General features: G+C 38.7%; 1 protein-coding gene across 1 annotated transcript in view; it reads right to left on the bottom strand.

Moving 5' to 3' along the window:
• LOC131681264 (uncharacterized) overlaps window positions 1–23,510 on the bottom strand; it is an 87,638-nt gene that overhangs the window by 23,478 nt on the left and 40,650 nt on the right. The window contains exons 2-3 of the mRNA XM_058961980.1: window positions 18,612–18,820; window positions 16,579–16,714 (exon numbers count right to left, since the gene is read on the bottom strand). Coding sequence (XP_058817963.1) covers window positions 16,579–16,714; window positions 18,612–18,820 — 345 coding nt within the window. The remainder of the gene's footprint in view (window positions 1–16,578; window positions 16,715–18,611; window positions 18,821–23,510) is intronic.

The raw sequence follows: 23,510 nt of genomic DNA on the forward strand, positions 1-23,510 counted from the left end.
TCAGGAGGGGTATGTGGTGATAGGTCATGTAACTTTACATCTACATAGTCTTTTTCTATATACACGGGAATCTCCAAGTCCAACTTTATCACTTTAAGCCACGTGCTTCAAGTTGTTCTGCAAAACGAAACGTTCAGCTTGTGCTAACGTGTTGAATGATATGAGTACGACATTACGAAGATCATGATACTGTAGATACATAACCTCCTTGAGCTTAAACTGCATCTTCACCTTCACGAAAACTCAATCTTATTGAACAGAATTTAAAGTCAACGACCGCTGTGTTGGGTCGGAGCAGAGATTTTTCGTCAACATTACTCATGATTGCAAGAATAAATTAAAAGTTTCCTTTGTTTTCGAGACAATGCACACTAGATCGAAAGGTTGCTAGTTGTTGTTCACTTGGTTCGATTGTACGTCTGATTTGGGCAGAAGTAGAAAGTAGACTGTGAGTGCTAAAATTTGACTAATTCCACATTCTTATCGATTTTCAGTGTTGTCAGCAGAATACAGTTTGTCGGTATTAAGTCAGACCGGACAAGTCGCAAAATTTAAAAAAGGGATAATGGTAGCACTGGATAAATAATTTCTGCAGCTATATTCGATGTTTACCAGATTTGGAATATTATATATTATTAAAATAAGCAAGAATTATGGCAAAAAATAATTTCTTAATGTAACGCATGCTGCGATTCAAACTTTAAGCTCGTTTTCTTTTTCGAAATCAATACAATATCACTTAGTCCATTCTGACTTCATACCATCCAGTTGAAGATCAGTTTGAGTAATAAAATCATATGAATCGTGATTTTAATAAAAAAAAATATAAAACACTGTTGGAGTGAAATAAACATTCATTGGGTGGGTAAGACTGTTGCGCTGTTTAAACAGTTGGGCATGTTTGTTATTCAATACAAATGACTGGAAATATTCGTAATGTTTAAATAACACTATTATTATATTATGTTAATAGTGAAAATTCATTGAAAAGTTCTTATTAGCTAATTTCAAAGTTTTCTCTTTCGTTGATTGCTGTGAACTGTGTTTGACCAATTATGGTCTTCCGGAAATTCTATTCAAAATATATTTTGACTTTTTAGCCGTAATCCTAAGTTAGTCCTAGTTTAAAACACTTCCCCTAACCTCTAACTCTCTTCCCCTTTCTTAGAGTTTTATGCAAATCATTTCACACACACTACTTGAGGGTTTATTTTCATTCAGCTGGCTTATATAAAACTGTTAGTGTGCTGTGAACCAATTGAAACATTTGAATTAGATCGAATAAAGTATGTATGATGGTGTTGAAATGTTGGGTGCTCCTGTAAAAAATATTCCAGCGACATAAAATACCGGCATTTCAGGTCTCATCAAATCGGCCGATAAGCTGTTTTTGATTCGATTTGCTCTACCTATCAAAACATTATATCAGTTACAGATTGGAAAGTACTCTGCAACCACATACTCACATCTTACATACTCACATACTCATATACTCATAATTACACTTAACAACACAAACATATATTCTAAAAATGCTGTCAGATTTAAACTTTGTAAAAATCTGCGCAAGTAAACTGCGCTTCAAATATAATTTTTCTCTGTAGTATTTAAGGAAAATATTAATGCTTAAGATGTCGGGTTTACTCCCAGTTGCCCTATATGATATAATGACCCGAGAAATGCCCACGAAAAGCTCATTAGTTTCGTGATGTTGTGGTTTTGCTTTGTGCATATATGTTCTCAACTGGTTAAGATTATAGGTTATCACGTTTGTTGGTGATTTTGATTTTCATGGGTACTGACTGACTGCTTTGCATTATCTCGACTATGGTGTATGTTTGATTTCAATCTTATTATCGGAATCCAATCGGTTGGTTTAAATGACAGTGTTAGCATCAACACTTATGGGACTGCAATATCACCATTATACGATCTTCAATAGACACTGGAGTTTCGTACGTAGCTAATGTAAGTTTTAAGGTAATAATGAAAGTTTTTAGTACTAATTCAGCATTTTTGATTTATGTTTTTTTGATTAAATCAAATATTTGTTTCTGTTTTACGACAAAAATCTTGATGTTGAATAACTATCGTGGCAGAACGGTTGTTGTATACCACATATAGGGTTCTCTCCCGTGTGCTGCTGGCAGACTGAACCTGTTGACGGATCCTTAGTGAAAATCACAGCGGTTTCCGAGAATGCCAATCAACGATGGATCAGATGTTTACGCTGTGGTAAACCCTGGATAATTTTCCAGAATACAATTTACGAATACATCATCTGTTGTTGGATGTCAATGCAGCGAACGATGCCGTGAAATGAATTGAACTAATAATGCTTGAATATGGCATTCCGATGAGATGATTTGGCTGATTCGCATGACGCCCCAATCAAAATCAAGTGTAAGAATTACATGAGAAACATCCAAATCATTTCTAACGTTAGGTGGATTCAAGCAGGGCGACGCGCTTTCTAATTTGTTAAACCTAACACTCGAAGGTGACTTAAACTGTGTAATACTATGAGAGTTCACTTTGACTCTCCGGTACTCGCGCCGTTGTATTTTGTGCAACACCTTCCGAAACTCTAGCGAAGTCTTCTTCCAGAACCAGCGGCTACTCATTCGGGGAGCCATTCGCGCGAGTGCCGGAGGGTTAAAACCGCTGGTAAAGGATGATGTTCCGCCACCGCAGCAGTTCTGGCCTGAATGAGTTCACAGCAAGATTGAAACATGGTGGTTCTACAAGCAAGTCATTGCGAACGCACTTTATTACATCTCACCGTGAGAAGAAACTTAGTTTAAATCAGAACTTTTGTGCTATCGGGACTGCGTCTATTATTTGTCATCAAGTTGGCTGCCCCTTATTGATCGTTATCCTCACTTAACTGAGAAAGGCATTTTGCCGTCCTGCACAAAATAGTTTTAACTTATTTTCTTATTAGTGAGAGAAATAGCAAAGTTTATTCAATTTATTTATTTGTTTGTTTGTTTATTTTATTCATCTTGATTATCTTATTTATGTGCGTGGGTCTATTTCAACAGGATCAAATGAAAGAGGTAGCATCGTCATAGGCAGCTATTGAATTTTATTTGGATCGAAGTTCTAGTTCTGGAGTTAGGGGTTGGAGAATGAAATCACATAAAAATTTCCCATATGAACCGAAATCATTTTGTTATTTAAATTGTAGTGTACTATATAACATCAATTGTTCGACTAAGACGCAAAATATCAAAAAGTGAGATAATGATAACACTGGATTGTAATGACTTATGGCAAAAAACTATTTTCGAATTAAAATGTCTTAGTCCGGTCTGACTTAACACCGACCAATTGTCAGTACCATTTCCTATGTGTTGCTTGATCGCCCGGGGACTTCCCTGGCTTTGGCAGCAACTCCAGCGTTTGTATTTTCCACATTTCGGGGAAGTTGCCTTAATTTAAAAACATCCGCAGCACTATCCTGAACATGTCCAAGTATGCCAGGATCGCAGTTTTCAGCACCACTTTTAGTATTCCATCTGGACCCGGGGCTTTCTTTGATTTCAGTCGCTGCGATGCTTCTGTGAGCTCATAGTTAGTTACTTACTGATCGTTCGAGTTTGCTCCTTCTTCTTTGCCGGAGGGGAGAGTGAGGACACTTGATCCTTGGGGATATTTGATTCCCTAGCCATATCTCATAATCTATACATCAAAAGTCACCACAATATACAAAGAAAATGTAATATTTGGTCGTTTATGATGTTTTAAAAACAAGTCTAGTGTAAAACATTTGGTTTGGTAAATTTGTACAATATTTAAGAAAATATGTGTTTAAATCCATCTCGAAGATCTTTTTACAATTTTTTTAAACGGTTGTACTACCCATGATCGCATAGTTGTCCCGTTTTATATGGGATTTCCTATCTTTATGGGACTGATATGCGATCATGGGCAGTGTATGAGATCGGTTCGGTGAACTAGCTATATATGAATATTTTCAAGTACGATTACTTGAACTAGGGATCTTGTGGATTTCATGTTGAAATCCAGAAAAAAGCTTCACGCCTTGTGATCGAACAGCATCGAAATGAGCATGCTATGAAATCATAATGCGTATTAAACCGAAATATAATCAATGCAATCCTCTGACATATCAACTCGACATCAGTTACCACACGGTCTGGCGAACTTTATTAACGATTAACGCTGGCCGTTAATGGCTTCCGTTTATTTTTCGTATTAATGATTTGATTCATTTTGTTAATTTCAATTTCAAATTAATACAATGAATTTTATTCATCCTGTTCGGTTATCCCCCTTATTAATTTTATTTCTTTAATTTATTTTGCTATTGCTTTCATTTTATTAATTTTCTAATATTATTGGTTTTTCGTAATTCATTTTATTAGTCTTATCCATTTATTCATTCTATTAGTTTTGTTCAATTGACTTATTAGCTATGGAATTTGCGATTCGACTTCGTCTCATCAGAATCCTACACTAACTTAGTGACGGGACTCAAAAACACAAATAGTGTTTTCGTTTTTTGGAGCTAGTGTCAATCTGGCGCTAGCTTAGTTCGGTCGCTAAATCAGTGTCGGGTTCTGATGAGACGATGAAGTTTATTTGTTTATTTGTTTAATACATCAACAGGCATATCAAAGCCCCAATGATGTTGGCCTTAATACCAATCTAATTTCTAACAATCAAGCACACAAAAACAATAGTCATACAATAATTAAAAACAAGGTCAAGTGTTGTTAGCTAATTGATTTAATAGTCTGGAAAAACGTATACGCAGAGTTTGTCGAGAAACGATGAAATCGAATGCTGAAGCTGCCTGGTTAAAAATTCGTCGCAGATAAGTGATGCCTCCATTCATACTATAGTTAGTGCGTCGGAATGGTAATCTTAACATAATGTTGTTGAGTAGTGTTCGAGGTGCGACGTTTATGTTGATTTGTTCCAAAATAGCAGGGCATCTGTACGACCTTGCAGAGTGTCAGCGATGAACAAAGCTCTTGGAGCATTCCTTCGAACATGTAGGAGCTCTAGTTGAATTAGCTGACACCGGTTTTCATAGCGAGGTAGTCGGGAAGGATTTCTCCATAGCAATTTACGAAGCACGAAACGTAAAAAGCATCGCTGAACGGACTCTATTCTCTCAACGCCATTAATGTAGTTTAGACTCCAAAATTCAGAGCAACATTCTAGAATTGATCGCGATAACGAACAATAGAGCGATTTGAGACAATAGATATTCGTAAAATTTTTGGCTATTCTGAAGATGCATCCCAGTGCTCGAGATGCTTTATCAACTGCATAGGGGACGTGTTGTTTAAACTTGAGTTGAGAATCCAGAATCACTCCCAGGTCTTTAACGTGACTGACGCGTTCAATGTCTGTTTCTAGTAGACGGTAGTTAAAATGAATCGAATCCTTTTTCCGTGAAAACGATATTACCGAACACTTCTTCGGGTTCACGCACATGCGGTTCGTGTTACACCAATCAGCAAAGACATCAAGCTGCGGTTGGACAAATCTGCAATCTTCAATTAAACGAATTAGGCGGAATATCTTGAGGTCATCTGGGAAGGACAATCGTGGAGTCTTCAGAACTAGATGTACATCATTGAAGTATAGCAGAAATATCAACGGTCCCAAGTGGCTTCCTTGAGGTATTCCTGACGTAGAAATGAAGGTGGGGGCCTGACAATCTCCTATGACAACCGCTATTTCTGTGAGGTAGGATCGAAACAACTGCAAAACACTACCATTCATTCCATTTTTGCGATTGCGATATCGTGATTAATCTTATCGAAAGCGGCAGATAAGTCGGTGTAAACAACGTCGGTTTGAGCACGATGTTCCATGTTATGTAGGATGTTAAACCTAGAACGTTGCATTGGGGTACAAATGTACCCCACGCGTTTGATCGCAATTTTTGCAGGTAAAACTGCAAACAAAAGCAATGTACAATAAAAACATACGTCTCCCAACCTTTGAACGGAACGGATCGTTATATTTCACAGTGGTGTTCGGTGTGTAAATTTTAGTGAGTCAAGGTCATCCTTTGTTCGTTCGTTAGCTGCCGTTCTGCTGGTGCCGGCAGTAAATCCAGTACATTGTTTTCGCTGGTGCGGAACAATCGACGTTGTTTGCAGATAAGTTTTGCTTTATTTTTTTTCCTCGTTTGCTTTCTTTCCTTTTCCCTACTTTTACTCTACCTTGTAATCAAATAATAAGACACATTCCCGTTTATATAACGCTCTGCCCTCGTGCTTAAATGGCCGAGGGCGAAATACCATCTGATGTAATCATGGAAGTCCCTGATCCCCCTAACACTCGCATTGCTCCCCGTATAAAGCAGTACCCAGAAGGTTCCTCTGGGCCATGGGTGGTATATTTTCGGACCGGAGAAAAACCGGTTAATATATTGAAACTTTCTCGAGATCTGACTGCTAATTACCCGGCCGTAACTCAGATAACACGTGTTCGGGCAAACAAGATACGTGTTCTAGTGAATGATCTCGGCCAGGCAAACGCGATTGCTTGCTGTGAGCGCTTTACGCGGGAATTTAAAGCGTACGTGCCTTGTGTGGCCTGTGAAATCGATGGGGTAGTGTCCGAACCGGGCCTGAAATGCGAAGAACTGTTGGAGCACGGGGTTGGCTGCTTTAAGGACCCCTCACATGAACAGATTAAGATCTTGGAATGCAAACAATTGTATACCGCAAACACCGAGGGAGGTAAGACTACCTACTCTCTATCAGGCTCGATTCGGGTGACATTCGCCGGGTCCTCTCTTCCCAACTACATCCTCCTTGACAAGGTTCGCCTACCAGTTCGCCTGTTCGTACCGCGGGTCATGAACTGCAGCAATTGCAAGCAGTTGGGCCACACAGCCACATATTGTGGAAATAAGAAACGATGCGGCAAATGCGAAGGAGAGCATGAGGATGACTCTTGCGACAAAGAAACTGAAAAGTGTATTTGCTGCGGGGGCCCTTCACATGCTCTTAAATCATGTCCTGCGTACAAGCAGCGCGGGGATAAAATTAAGCGCTCCCTTAAGGAACGCTCAAGGCGTTCTTATGCAGAAATGCTAAAGAATGCTTCGCCATCTGTCCTGTCCGAAAATCCCTATGCTGGTTTGGCTAACGTTGAGCAAGAATCTGACGACCCACGAGAGGGAACATCTTTGGTTAACCCAGGGGAATCCAGGAAGAGGAGAAATCCAGCCTCCCCTACATTGCCTCGTAAGGGTGCCAAGGTGTCATCCACTCAGAGTGCGCCATCTACAACCAATAAATCCAACGGAAGTGATGCACAAAAGCCGAAGCAATTTGCTCCAGGACTTGGAAATATTAATTCTAACAAGGAGTACCCACCACTTCCAGGGACATCCAAAACCCCAAGTGTCCCCTTTTTTCAAACAGATACTCAGTCCAGTAGTGGACTAATGAAATTTTCTGACATAGTGGACTTAATTTTCACAGCTTTCAATGTTACTGATCCTCTTAAAAGCCTTCTGATACGTTTTCTCCCTATAGTGCAAACATTTTTGAAGCAGTTGACTACTAAATGGCCCCTCCTTGCAGCGATCGTATCCTTCGATGGCTAAGTCATCGAACGAGGTCACCGATTCGATCACTGTTCTACAGTGGAACAGCAGAAGTATCCTCCCGAAAATCGATTCCTTTAAATTTTTACTAAATAGTTTAAAATGTGATGCTTTCGCATTATGTGAAACTTGGTTAACTTCCGATATAAATCTCAACTTCCACGACTTTAATATAATTCGTCTGGATCGAGAAAACCCCTATGGAGGAGTACTTTTGGGGATCAAAAAGTGCTATTCTTTCAACCGAATTAACCTCCCTTCGACACCAGGCATTGAAATTGTCGCTTGTCAAGTTTTAATCAAAGGTAAAGACCTTTGCATTGCTTCCATCTACATTCCTCCTATAGCCTCGGTAGGGCACCGAACGCTTTGTAATATCACGGAATCCTTACCGGCACCGCGGCTAGTTCTGGGAGACTTTAACTCGCACGGTACGGTATGGGGCTGTCTTCATGATGATAATAGATCAACATTAATCCAAGATTTTTGCGATAATTTCAACATGACTATCTTAAACACGGGAGAAATGACGCGGATTCCTACACCACCAGCACGCGCAAGCGCGTTGGATTTGTCGCTTTGCTCGACATCGCTACAGTTAGATTGCATGTGGAAGGTGATCCCTGATCCCCACGGTAGCGATCATTTGCCTATCGTGATTTCAATTGCTAACGGTTCAAGACCATCGAAAACAATCAATGTCTCATATGACCTCACACGGAACATTGATTGGAAGAGTTACGCGACCGCGATATCCGTTAAAATCGAATCCACTCAAGAACTTCCTCCGGAGGAAGAGTACAGGTTTTTGGCTGGCTTGATTCTCGACAGTGCGAATCAAGCTCAGACTAAACCAGTACCCAGCGCGAATACCCATGGACGGTCTCCCACCCTGTGGTGGGATAAAGAGTGCTCAGAGCTGTACGCGGAAAAGTCCACTGCATATAAGGCCTTCCGGGAAGATGGGTTACCCGCTAGCTATCAACAGTACGCGTCGTTAGAAAGGCGAATGAAGAGTCTAATGAAAGCCAAAAAACGCAGTTATTGGCGCCGGTTCGTCGACGGGTTAACGAGAGAAACAGCGATGAGCACTCTTTGGGGTACGGCTCGACGTATGCGTAACCGTAATAGTACCAACGAGAACGTGGAATATTCAAACCGTTGGATATTCGCTTTCGCCAAGAAGATCTGTCCGGACTCTGTCCCGGTACAGAAAACGTGCCGCGTCGCGTCTCCTCACGATACCGCGAACGAAACACCGTTTTCGATGGTGGAGTTCTCACTTGCTCTCTTATCGTGCAACAATAACGCCCCAGGGTTAGACAGAATCAAATTCAACTTGCTGAAGAATCTGCCTGACACTGCAAAAAGGCGCTTGTTGAATTTATTTAACAAGTTTCTTGAGGGTAACATTGTCCCTTATGAATGGAGGCAAGTGAAGGTCATCGCCATCCAAAAACCAGGAAAACCAGCCTCCGACCACAACTCGTATCGGCCGATTGCAATGCTGTCCTGTATTCGGAAGTTGTTCGAGAAAATGATCTTGTTTCGCCTCGACAATTGGGTTGAAGCAAATGGCTTACTGTCAGATACACAATTTGGCTTCCGCAAAGGCAAAGGGACGAACGATTGCCTTGCGTTGCTTTCTACAGAAATCCAAATGGCCTATGCTAACAAAGAGCAGATGGCATCAGTCTTCTTGGATATTAAGGGGGCTTTTGACTCAGTTTCTATCAACATTCTGTCAGAGAAGCTGCACCAGCATGGTCTTTCACCAATTTTAAATAACTTTTTGCTAAACCTGTTGTCTGAAAAGCACATGCACTTTTCGCATGGCGATTTAACAACATCGCGATTTAGCTACATGGGTCTTCCCCAGGGCTCATGTCTAAGTCCCCTGCTCTACAATTTTTACGTGAATGACATTGACGATTGTCTTGCCAATTCATGCACGCTAAGGCAACTTGCAGACGACGGGGTGGTCTCTGTTACAGGGCCCAAAGCTGCCGACTTGCAAGGACCATTACAAAATACCTTGGACAATTTGTCTGCTTGGGCTCTTCAGCTGGGTATTAAGTTCTCTACGGAGAAAACTGAGTTGGTTGTTTTTTCTAGGAAGCGTGAGCCGGCGCAACTCCAGCTCCTATTAATGGGTGCAACGATCAACCAGGTTTTCACATTTAAATATCTCGGGGTCTGGTTCGACTCTAAAGGAACCTGGGGATGTCACATTAGGTATCTGAAACAGAAATGCCAACAAAGGATCAATTTTCTCCGAACAATAACTGGAACATGGTGGGGTGCTCACCCAGGAGACCTGATCAGGTTGTACCAAACAACGATATTGTCGGTGATGGAGTACGGGTGTTTCTGTTTCCGCTCCGCTGCGAACATACACTTCATCAAACTGGAGAGAATCCAGTATCGTTGCTTGCGCATTGCCTTGGGTTGCATGCACTCGACCCATACGATGAGTCTCGAAGTGCTGGCGGGCGATCTTCCGCTAAAAAATCGATTTTGGGAACTCTCATATCGATTGCTCATCCGATGCGACATTCTGAACCCGTTGGTGATTGAAAACTTCGAGAGGCTCGTCGAGCTTAATTCTCAAACCCGTTTTATGTCCTTGTACTTCGACTACATGGCACAGAGCATCAATCCTTCTTCGTACAATCCCAACCGTGTCCGTTTCCTAGATACTTCTGATTCTACTGTATTCTTCGACACATCCATGAAGGAAGAGATTCGTGGAATCCCGGACCATATACGCCCGCAGGTGATCCCCAATATATTTTATAATAAATTCCGAGAAGTCGACTGTGACAAAATGTTCTACACTGACGGATCAAATCTCGATGGGTCCACTGGCTTCGGTATCTTCAACAATACTATCACCGCTTCATTCAAGCTCAATGATCCCGCTTCAGTTTACGTCGCAGAGTTAGCTGCAATTCAGTACACCCTTGGGATCATCGACACTCTGCCCACAGATCACTACTTCATCGTTTCGGACAGCCTCAGCTCTATCGAGGCTCTTCGTGCGGTGAAGCCTAAAAAGCAATTACCGTATTTTCTGGGGAAGATACAGGAGTCCTTGTGTACGTTATCTGAAAAATCTTATCAGATTACCTTTGTTTGGGTCCCCTCTCATTGTTCTATCCCGGGCAATGAAAAGGCCGACTCATTAGCAAAGGTGGGCGCATTAAATGGTGACATATACGAAAGACCAATCTGCTTCAACGAATTTTTTAGTATTTGTCGTCAGAGGACGCTCAACAGTTGGCAAACCTCGTGGAGCAATGGGGAACTTGGACGATGGGTACATTCGATTATCCCAAAGGTATCAACGAAGCCTTGGTTCGGGGGGATGGATGTGGGTCGGGATTTTATTCGTGTAATGTCCCGACTTATGTCCAATCACTACACCATGGATGCGCATTTGCGGCGTATTGGGCTTGCGGAGAGTAGTCTGTGCGCTTGTGACGAGGGCTATCACGACATCGAACACGTTGTCTGGGTGTGCGCCGGGTATTGTGACGCCAGGTCTCAGTTAAAGGAATCCCTTCGGGCCCGAGGTAGACCACCCAATGTACCAGTCCGAGATATGCTGGCAACTCGTGATTTCCCCTATATTTCCCTTATTTATACCTTCATAAAAACGATAAATATCCCAATTTAGCTCCTCTCTTTTATTTCTCGTTTTTAGAGTTTCCTCCTGCCTTGTGGAACCGATCAGCTCCAGAGTGCCACTATGTAACCGCCATCGCCCTTACCACTACGCCTGCATAGAAGGAAACTGAAGCGAGAGCGACTCGAGGTCCGATGACTTTTGAAGGATTCCCCGCGGGTCCGAATAATACCATCCGCCAATCCGGTACTCGACGACTTACTATACTGAGGCGCAAATTTGTTTCGCTGATCCCCCTCCCCCCCCCCCCCCCGCCGTTCGAGTGAATGTTGCAAGTTTTGCTCTTCTTTTCCTGTCTCTCCCCTGTCCTTGATACAACTGCTGCTACACTGATGCAGAAATAAGCCACCCTTTGAATATCTTGACCAAGCATAAGTTTTAGTTAAAAAATTCAAATTAGTATTCTGTATTCCTAGTTTTAAGATAGCTATAATTTTTACTCTTTATTGAAACTCTTGTCCTCCATCTTGTAAATAGAATTGAATCCCTAGTTTTAAGATTTCTGTGAAATTTCTCATAAATATTTGTTCCCCCTTTTGTGTACTAAACTATATTGTTAGTTTTAAGATAACCGTAAAATATTTCGTAAAATACTATTACTCCCCCTCTTGTATATCAAAGTGAATCCCTTGTTTTAAATTTTTTCATAAAAAAATCTTTTGGCCCTCTCTTGTATATTGAATCTTATTTCTAGTCTTAAGATAGCTGTAAACTTTCTTTGCCTTTGTAAAAAAAATATTTCAACATTGTAACCTCCTAGTTTTAAGATATCCAAAATGTAAAAACAAAAGCATTTGGCACCGCCAAGCTAACGCATTTGTGCCTATCAAATAAACGAAATGAATAAAAAAAAATGCACAATAAATCATTTTCTTCGTTTTTTAATTGCGAAAGCAGCAGTGTAAGTGAAAGTACGGAATTTATTGAATCAATGATACATAAATTGGTTTGAGCAAAATAATAAGTGAAAAAACCGTGGTTTTGACTTTTTTCACAAAAATGACTATACCTTTGCGAATTTTTAACCGATCTCAAAAAAAAATCAAATGATTCTAAAAGTTGAAAGAATGGTCTTGAAAAAGTATGAAATGGAATTTCGATATTTTTGAAAAAGTGCAATTATTTTGAAGAGTGAAAGTTTAAAAATCGGGTTTTGGAAAATACCACGAAATGGGGTGGAAATTAAAAAGAAAAAAATATTTCTGACCAGTAATACATTGGTAATACGCAATGTTACTGTTGCAGCAGTTATTGTGCGCAAATTTTACTTGCGAGCCATTGCTTTGAAAAACTATAAAAAATAAACAATAAAACAATAAAAAATAGCAAAAATGAAAACTATTTTTGTTCCGCTTCAAAATTAAATTAAAATAATTAAATAAATGATTAAAAACGATTATATAATACTAATTGTTACTTACGTAGTAAAATAACCAGTACGCTGGGGTACAAATGTTCCCCACGCCAACTTTGATGCCTGGTTCAACAAAGGCAATAAGCAAACTGGCTATACCATATTGCCTACTCTTACTAGGAACTCTAAATTGAATTATGGTTAGGGTCCCAGGTCGATAAATGCCAAATTCTCGTTTTCACACGGTTCCAAAGAAGGCGTGGGGTATATTTGTACCCCAGTGCAACGTTATAGGGCTAAACACAGCTCGAAAGATATGAAGAAGCGTAGTAATCAAAGCTTCAATGTGCCTGTTGAAATGTGAGTTCCATAACTAAGATTTCTGAGTTAAGGGAAAAACAACCCCTAAAATGGCAGACTGCTGGCAACATCTTTGAATTTTATCAAAGTGTTAATTGTGACATGTGACGCGGAAAATCGCGGTAAGTTGACGGTATGTATAGGATGTTAGTGGCACGCCAGAAAATAGTTAATCAAATTTAAATTCAATTACTTCAGGGGTCCTAATGGAACGTGCTGGATGTTTTTTCAATAAAAATGTATATTAACCGACATTTTCTACTATATTTCAGTCTCACTACCCCGGCATTTCGACTGCGGTGGATTCTCCATATTGAAAAGCAAATTTTCGATGTTCCTCAGGCAATTGGTCGAAGTAAATGTTTCCTGCATTGGTGAGATAAACAAGAAAAAGATTATCTCATTTTGGGGTTGATTCCGGAAATAAAAATATTTGATTACTATGTTTGCACTGTAGATAGTACCGCCAGCTTGCCCCGCATGCACCACCGCCAACTTATCCCAATCGCATATTTTACAAAAAAGTATTTAAAAACATGTTTTGTTTGTGGATAGGTATAATATTCATATGGAAGCTCTATTCACGGTCTATCGCAAAATATATTCATTCGTGGAAAGGATTCAAAATCATGTTAAATAACACAAAATGTTCAAAATTATGAATATTTACTTAGTATGCCCGAAAACAAAATATCGCGCATAACTTCTACAAAACAAAATGTTATGCAACATAAACATATTGGAAAATGCATTTCATATTACTTGAGGTACACACCGAGAGACAACGCCGTACGTCTGATAGAAACGAAGAAAAGGGGACTCCGCCAACTTACACCAACCACTAACTAGCCCCGGGTTCCCCTAAGTCTAAAAATATATTCATATTTGGAGGAGTTATGGTCTTTTCCCTAAAACCTTTTTTATTTAAAGACGTTTGCGGTAATCACTACAGAAGTCCAGTAGATCAACTAAAATCCTAAAACTCGAAAAATATGAGTATTGCTCGTACCTTAAGGATTAGTTTAATAAATATTTACTTTTCTCTGCATTCGCATAGGCATAGGGGAGACTGAGGAGACTTGATCCCCTTTTTTATTTTTCAGTCCAATTCCGTGGAATGATAAAAAACTATGTATTTTTTTGTAGTTTTATATTGTTTCTAGGGATGACTAATAATCATAAAAAAATACATGGAAATATTTTAATGGATGGAAAAATGGAAAATTCTTAGATTAGTTGAGACTCGATCCCTAATTTGGGGACACTTTATTCCATTATGAAAACGTGTTTAAAAGAGCATGTAGGGTAATAAGCCTATTTTTGTCCTGTTTCTACTATCATCCTACCCATCTGAAGCCTTTGGTTAGAGCAGTGTCTGCCATCTTTGCTCAACGCATTGACTCAAATGGTATTGTGATAATGGGGGTACTCGATTAGAGATTTTGCTGCGCTCAAACAGAAGATTTTCACCATTCTCAAGACAATTTTGTTATTATATAGGCTCTTAATAAGAGGCGAATGACCTTAACGTTAAAACCTCTATAATCAAAATAAAAAATGGACCTTAATAACAAATCAAAGAAGCAGAAATAATAAAATTATTGTGGTACCCTTCTTAATAGGGCAAAAACGGGTACATTACCCCATTCAATTTTATAAATGGATTGTAGTATTGATTAAATTGTTATGATTAGATATTGTTATTTTTGTTACTACATATTACGCATCTCTCACCTGATTTTTTTACGAATTCCCCAAATCTCCGTGCAATTATTTGAAAGCTGTCTTTATTATGGTTGAGGAACGTCAAATGTGGGATGAATGGTTGCTACGTATACTGTAGTAAACAATTACAGTTATGTTTCTTTACGATGAAGCGTTCATTTTTGACATTTTTTTATAACAACAATGACTTCAATTGCTCTGGTGTGAATTTGGTTATTTTCAGTGGTGTGTATGAAGTATGGCGAAGGGGATCAAATCTCCACGAATTTGAAGGGATCAAGTGAACCCATAGCATCTATTTCAGCAAACTTTAGTAAAAATATAGTTGAACAAAAGAATCAGCTCAATCATAACGTATTCATATAATTGACATTCTCCTGTAATTCTGTATGCAAAAGTAGAGTATGTAGAGGGTGATTTTATCAATTTTATAAAAGTTTGAAAATTTGAAAAATAAATCTTCTTCAATTCTTCTGAGACTTTTTTTTAAATCGGTAAAAATTCGGTTACACAAAAGTCCAATTTCTTTTTTCTGTGTTAATGAAATTTATGTTTAGATAAAACTACACAACTTTATAGTATATTCGATTAATGTATTCTGATCCGCTTTTGAGTTACAATGATGGAATCAAGTCTCCCCGGGGATCAAGTCTCCTCAGTCTCCCCTACGCATATCTTATATACAAAATAAAAAATTATGCATGAAATAGGAATCGTTAAGGTATGAGAAAGAATTAGAAGATCAGTTGAATAGGTTTACTGCAATTGTGATCACGGAACATCCATTTTTGGGAAAAACATTTTGAGAAAATCGAGTTAAAAGTTTCAAATCACCAATAGCATTGCACTGAAACTCTCGATCTATTGCACGTATCTCTTTGACTATTTGGTAAAATATTGTCAAGGACACTATACTTCCAGATGGAGCAAAAAAATTATAGAATTCATTAAAAATAGAAAAAATGTACCTAACACATTGGAAGACTGGGTGTCTCTGTCAAACAAATTTCGATGGAGACGCGTTTACCTTTGTAAGAGTACTATGTATGTATGCATATAAATTCATGCTATCCGTACTGATTTGAAAATTAATAACTTCAGAGCCCAAGGATGCAAAATGCCTACCTTTTCTGCGGCTGTAATTTTTCTGCCTACATTCTCATTTCTCTCGATGCTGCTGTCATTCGCTAGTGCAGGACGCCCAGCGCTGTAAGGCTGCCTGTGTGCAAAGCAGTAACATGACAAAAAACTACTGTCCCCAGTACAGCCACCAGACGCGAGCGGTACAGCTTCTCTTTCCTTATTTTACATTTTTTAATATTTTCAATCTTTTTTCATATTTTTATTCAAAAATGACGACAATGAATGTGGCTCATTTACGCCACGGCCGGCATCAACGCTTTCGTGCGCGGGCCTCTCCCTTTGACTATGCAGAGAAAAATGTACAAAGCGAGAGAACAAACTTTACTACGCCACACTCTCACCGAGCAGTCGGAGTACAGCAGCAAAACAAAAATGTATTCTACCGCTGTACGGGAAAATGTACTCGGTTTGGCTACCGTTCTGGCAAGAGTTGTAGTGATGCGTCGCTGTAGCGGGCTGTACGGCTTGTGCAAATGTAAATATACCGAAAAAAATGTAGTTTATCGGTACCGTTGGCATCCCTGTCAGAGCCAATAACTTATTTTAATTCAAACATTTCAAGCATCGCTTGTTACTCCTACAGACGGCTAAATAAAATAAAACTATAACCATTTGTGGTCCGTAATGCACTGTCAGCTAACATGTCAAGAAATGCAGTATGAACGTTGAAAGTGACATAACCCATATGAATCAGAAACTCACCTACGACTTCCATTTCGCTGGACACGATCATCGTGTGAAATGAGGGCGAATCTGCGGACACTTCGCAGCTGTATTTGCCGGACATGGTTGGCTCCACTGCGGTCAGCGTCAAGTGGCTTCCGTTGGACTGTGAACGCTGTGGGGATGAGGGATGAAAACATGTGAGACAAAGCTGGCTTGGCGGGTTAGCAGAATCCTTTTCATATTGGCTTTTTGTTTCGCTAGTCCATGTTGGACGGTTGGAGCTATGCGCACTGAATATTGATAATAATCAAGACACAGACACTGTAGGATCATTGGGTATACTGGAGCGGGTTTTCATAATTGCACTACATATCAATAAACTTGAGCATCCCTAACCTACACTCGAAGCTAACGACAAACTAAACGATGATGATGGCGATGCTGTTGATGGAAGTGCAGTCATTTGACAATATAAAGCTCGACCACTGGGAAAGACAGATGGGAGAATCACATCTGCCATATGACTTTCGCTTGTTTATCTTGTCCCGATACACATACACAACATGGGCGGTCAGGCTGGTTAGGATGCATAGAATAGCAGCCACCGACCATAAGCACGGCGATGGCCAGGAAAAGTACTTGGTGGAACGAAAGCTCTGTATCAATTTCAATGCAGTTGATATGAGGTCATATTGAGAGAAGCGGTTAGGGTAGATAAATGGAGTAAAAATAGTACTATTTTTAGGTAGGGTTTATAGTGGTTTGAAACAACCAGCAGCACTGTAAATCTAATATCATTTCCCTACATTGCAAACGTTCTTCATATTTGTCGTCTCTAGTACGTACTCGTAAAAGAAATACGCCCGTTATATTTTATTTACCACAGGTATGGAATATAATATATTATCGCTCAGGTAACACGAATTTGAAAAAGGTAACGACTTCTTATATTTCAAAAAAGTATCTTTCAATAACATGTTATACTTTAAATTGCTTTATACTTTGTTAAAAGACTCGAGACGGTTTTTAAACAAAATAATTGGGATCAAAACAAATCAATTAGCTATTTTCTTAATTTGAGTTTAAACAGTTTTATATGACCCCCATTGTGCTAAGGTACTCCCTAGCTTTCAGAAAATTGTCAAAAAACCTGCGGAATTTCTAACTCTGGCAAAAGTTGATGCTATGTAGTCGGTGCTTCTAGCCCCACCAGCGTTCTCGAATATGTGCTAGTTGAACCGAGCTAAAGCTACACTACAAAGTTTTTCCAGCGTAAGCGAACTAGGAGGTACACAAACACAGGATGTGCTCAACGGTTCATTTCGAAAAGTGTTTTTCACCAGTCAGATCGGGCAGTACCAGCAACACTCAGCTTTGGCTATTTGCTTGCTGTGCTGTTTCTCCTCTGCTCCCTCGATCTCCTCTATTCAGGACGTGGAGTGAAGTGTGGTCAAGTGCTGCTGGGGCTTGGGTGTCAACATTGCGAACTTTTGCCGAAGAGCACATTCATGTTTGTGTATGAGCTATAAATGCTGTGTGGCGGTAAACGACCCTTCAGGAGGCAGAAGGCTAGACGACAGTTTAAAAGGAGAGGTAATATATTTGCCAAGTTCAAGCTGGGAATGTTTTCTCATTTCTTTTTTTTGTGAAAAAGTTAAATGAAAACGCAGTACTGGGGGCAGAGGGACCTGTTGTATCGTATATGTGATATGTAGGTGTTTTATCTGGCTGTAAGGGGCTTCATCTGGCACTCATGCTATGGAAACAGTTCTCCAATGCAGATTTATATGAATAGAAACGGGATAACGGTGTCAGAAATCCTTTGGTAGATTGGATTTTTTCGAATGATAAAACTTTGGGATTTTTTTCTAATCCTAATACAAATTGTGGTTTATAAATCGGATACGATTACCACTACCGTGGTAAAATGTCACTAACAAACTAAAAGCTTTAAAAATAATAAAGAGTGTTGCACGGTAAACTGTAAACAAGTTTCCTATGTGAGTAAAAAACCGCATGCTGAAAGCTTAAGTTGTTACCAGCTATCATGTTCAAATCGCACCTCCTACCTCAACAGTGATACCGAGCACAGGAAATGCTTTCAGTGCTGGATTTTCTTTGGGAGTATATCGGAAAAACTCCCGCTTTCCTTTGTACCACTTAACCGAGTACAGCACCGCACCTTCCATATCGTAATGGCAGATCAGATTTGCATTATCACCGCGTCGAATAGCTGCTGGCACGCTTACACGGACGTCTTTCAGAGTGCTCACGAATTCTGGAAAATAGACACCATGGAAAAGGAAAAAAACTTATGTTGAAGTTGGCTTTTGAGTTTATTTCTTTGATTTTTTACATTACTAGTATATTTAGAATCATTACAATTTCCATAACTAAGAAGTGTTTTGTAGAATTTTTTTCACTTGCAATTATTTTGATGACTGAATTTACATATGAGTATTTTTATGTTTTTTTCACTAAAATATGTTTATGATGTACCAACAGTAAGGATGTAAAGTTGAAAAAATTGCTGAAAATGACTGTATTTTGTAAGGGTGGGCGAAAATTTATTTTTTCGCAAATTGTCGGAACGAAACGAAACGAAACGAAATTTTTCGCAAACTTTGCGAAACGAAACGTTAAGAAAAATTTCGTTTGAATTCGCAAATTTCGCGCGAATTTTGCGAATTTTTTTTGCCTGTTTCGCAAAGTTTGCGAAACTTTTCGAAATTTATCAAAATTCAATTAATTTTAGAGGTGTATAACAGTTTATTGGTTAAATCGATTTTTCACAAAAATGATAACTATTTATTGAAAAGTGAACCGATGCAGCCGGAGTTATTCTCAATTTTTAAAGCCGACATGCGATGACTGGACAGATTCCGATAACTGATCGGAGCAATGATTTACCTGATATGTCATGCGCATGGTGCACTAATGAAAAATTTATTCAAAGTATAGCTTACTCATTTTATACAATTTTATCACACAGAAAATTCGTCCATCTTGAGCGCTAATGGCCTATTTAAAAATAATTGAGATATCTGCTACCAGGTTGACTAATTTTCATATTTAATATTTCTAGTTTGCAAATTTTGGGGTAAGCTAAGAAAAAAGTTTTCAAAATCGAAATTGCTTCGCTTAACACGAAACAATACCCGTTTACCTTAAAAAAGGCGCTTTCGAGTTTTTTTTTGAAAATTTTTGGGTAGTCTTTGCATTTATTCGTCAATATTTCGTATAAAATCCGATGAAACAAGTATAATTTTTGAAGTCTTCATTTTTTTATTTCCACTGTTGTCGGGATTTTTTTGTTATTGCTTTGAAAAGTTTATTAATTGTATTGATGGGGCATTTTCACACGAGATAATGACCGAAAACAAAAGTAGAATGAAATTGGATATTGCGAAAGAATTTTGTTTTAGTGTTCAGTGACCCAAAATAGGCCTAGGACAGACTAGTATAATGAATGATACATATTTGCTCTCTTCGGAAAATATGAATAACACATGATGAAATAATTTCTTGGAATCCTCTATTTCTAGGTCTTGTAACTGTAATAAAAGTTCCAGTAGAAATTTTCCACAACATGCCCTTCAAACCTAATATTTTTATGCAAAGAAAGTTTATTTTGCGCATTTGGAATTATTATGTGCGGAAAAGGTAGATTTTTCGAGTTTATTTTGTATAATCTAACAATTGTTACCCGAAAACGAATACATGTTCCGTCATTAAATTTAGATTGACGAGCATGCGTTTAAAAAAAATACATCTTGAGCCTCAAACAACCCGAGCAAATGAGAAGCCCATAAAATCCCCGTGGTCATGGTCCATTTTCACTCCCACTGCGTGGTGTTTTTACAGTGTTTTGAATGGGATCAACCCATGAAAACACCATCATCATGGTCTCCTAGATCCTATATAAAAACCATAATTTGGTGTATTTATGGGTTATTGAGACCATTCTAAGGTGGTTTGATGGTTGCAAAAAATGGCACGGACCATGATTATGGTCTTTTTAAGCGGTTGGATGGTGTCTGATCCTATGAAAATTTACTCGGGAAGGCTTAGATCGGGGCGGGCATAGCGTAGTTGGCCTTGTACGCTACTCACATGTGTTCGTGTCCCAACCCCGCACATAGGGTTAGAACCTCTATAATCGAAACAAAAAAGGCTTAGATGTAACAGTTCAGAATTCGTTTGAACGCAAACTTAATGATTTATTGTTTGCTTCTGTGGCCCAGTAAGCCTTGGGCTAACTAGAAAAGAGTTAATTGCTCAAATAATGTGGAACTTTTCCTGACAATTTTTACAAATATTCAGCCACACTTTTTTGAAAAATGTGTGTAATCTCCGATTGCTTACCATGAGTTAAAAACATTTTTCATAATTGGACACATTCTACTATACAAAAGTTTTAAAAAGAATTAACTTTCCTTATACCAAAAGTTTTTCGAAAAATTTCGCAATAGTTCGCAAACGTTTTCGTCAAAATAGTATTTCGTGTTGTGAACAACTTCTACTATTAAAATTTCGTTCCGTTTCGTATCGATAAGAGAATTCGTTTCGTTTCGTACCGCATAGACCAGAATCGCGTTTCGCCCACCCTTAGTATTTTGGGTATATTAAAAAAACAAATATATTTACATTTAGGGACCATTCATAAACCAAGTAACCAGTCGTTTTCTGCTAGTGATGCGCTTCACGAAATAAAATCACAAGCCAGCGCTGTAGGCGACGATATTTTAGACGAAGTAAGGGCAATTGCCGCGACAATTAGTACCCTGGAAACCAGTGTTAATAATGCTCGTTTGACACCTGCGGTGTCTCCCCCCAGTCTGACGGACGAATTGACTGTCGTTTCAAATAAAACTGCTATCTCAGGTTCGCAGCATAATCAAGTGACAAAAGATGGATGGCGCACACTTGGTTCGAAAAGAGTGTGGCACTCCGACTGGTCAGAATATGACTTACGTAAACAGCGTCGTATTAACCCTTTCATGCCCAACTTTTTTCTAGTACATGTAGGGTTTCAAAACTATTTTTCCTTGAAAACGGTGGGGTCAAGAAACACGAAAAACCTTTTTTCTTAAAGATAGGTGCTTCCCTCGCAGTGCTAGAAGCTGCTCAATTTTTATCTTCCAATGCTCAATACAATTCTCCTAGAATATTTACAATAGTCCAATTGCGTGGAAAATGTAGCCAAAGACAGTCTAAATTGATAAGTTTTATCAATTTTCAATAATATTGCAACATAAAGAAGATATATGAAAAATTCATTTTCCGTCGTCAACGCAAACTGTTCCTGGCAGCCCTGCTCCATTGGAATCCAATCAGACTAATTGCAATCACTTCAGTTCTAGAGCTGGTCCTTGAAACTATTAATACTCAAATGAAAGGCAATAGTCACATTTATTAGCTTACTTGTTTTTGTGAGCAAATTTTACCTTAATCAAACGTTATAGCTGTTTAAAAACGTTGTTGTCCACAAACAACATGGGCATGAATGGGTTAAACAACAAAAAGAGAAAGATAAAGCTGCAAAGAATAAAAAATCAAGAAGAAAACAGGGTGGTACAAGATACAGTAATATCAACAGTAATAACAATAACAACTACAACAGCAAAGATAGCAAGTGCAATAAGAACAGGAACCGCAATAAGTACAACAATATCAACTTCTTCGAAAGCCACTGAAATTTTGGTTTACTGTCAAAATTTTAATCGAATGAGGAGCGCCGTAAAGATGAACGAAATCCATAAGAATATATTAGGCTCCTCATTTTCGATAATTCTAGGTACCGAAACAAGTTGGAATGAGGATGTAAAAAGTGAAGAGGTTTTTGGTAGTGACTATAATGTTTTTAGAGATGATCGTGATTTACGACTAACCCAAAGAATGTCAGGTGGAGGAGTTCTCATCGCAGTTTCATCTATATTTAATTCCGATCATTTTGTTTCACCAAAATTCAAAGAATTTGAACATGTATGGGTTAAAGCACATATCGCTGATGAAATCCACATTTTTGTCTCAGTGTACTTTCCACCGGATCTAATTAGCAAATCAACATATCAGATTTTCTTTCAAGCAGTTGAAGAAATAATCTCTAATTTTGCTCCAGAATTTAAAGTTCATATTTATGGTGATTTTAATCAGAGGAAGTGGCAGCACTGCCGAATCTCTCGGAAGTGATTTTGTGTTCCTCCCATAGTTTGCAAAATTTTGCAGTGAAATGTAATGTATTTGATAGGAAATCGAAGTTAATCGCTCGGTAGGTCGTTTCTCCTGTTGTGTTATGTATTGGTAGACAAAAGTATCGTTGGAATAGTGTAATTTGACGTAGTGATTTTATCGTCACATCACAATTATTTTACTATGTATGTGCGCGAGCTACCAAAAAAATGTTCCCACTTAGCATCGACAGCGCCATCTGAACTTGACTAGTTGATGCAACGATTTCACTGATTCCCAGTTAAACTCATTCCGGGACCGGTTCGGATATCTGAATGGAGTCAGTACCCGGTCAAAAAAAATGCGGACTAAGATCGTCAGGCGATTTTAATAGTTTGACGTTTGACTCAACTCGCCTGTGCTAATTGCCCCTAGGAACAAATGCTATTTGCGAATGCGATTTAAAGGCAATTTCAATACTTAGACGACAAATTTTCTGGCGGCTGCAATGGACTTGGTTGTTTTTGCATTTTTCAAACATGGCGGTTAGTGTTATCCACATTATTCATATTATTTATCTTATTAATTCAATCATTTTTTTATTGTTTTATTCATGTTAATTGTTTCATTTGTTTTAATCATTTTATTAAATTGTTAGTTTTTCCCAGTTCATATATTGTTCAGTTTCTTCATTTTATTAATTCGGTTTAGTCAGTTCTTTTAGTTATTGGATGACAGTTAGTTAGCTTGAAACAATTTAGTTTACTCTCTTAATTTCATAACTTTTTTAATATTGT

The sequence above is a fragment of the Topomyia yanbarensis genome, chromosome 2 (genome assembly GCF_030247195.1).
Source record: "Topomyia yanbarensis strain Yona2022 chromosome 2, ASM3024719v1, whole genome shotgun sequence".
Lineage (NCBI taxonomy): Eukaryota > Metazoa > Arthropoda > Insecta > Diptera > Culicidae > Topomyia > Topomyia yanbarensis.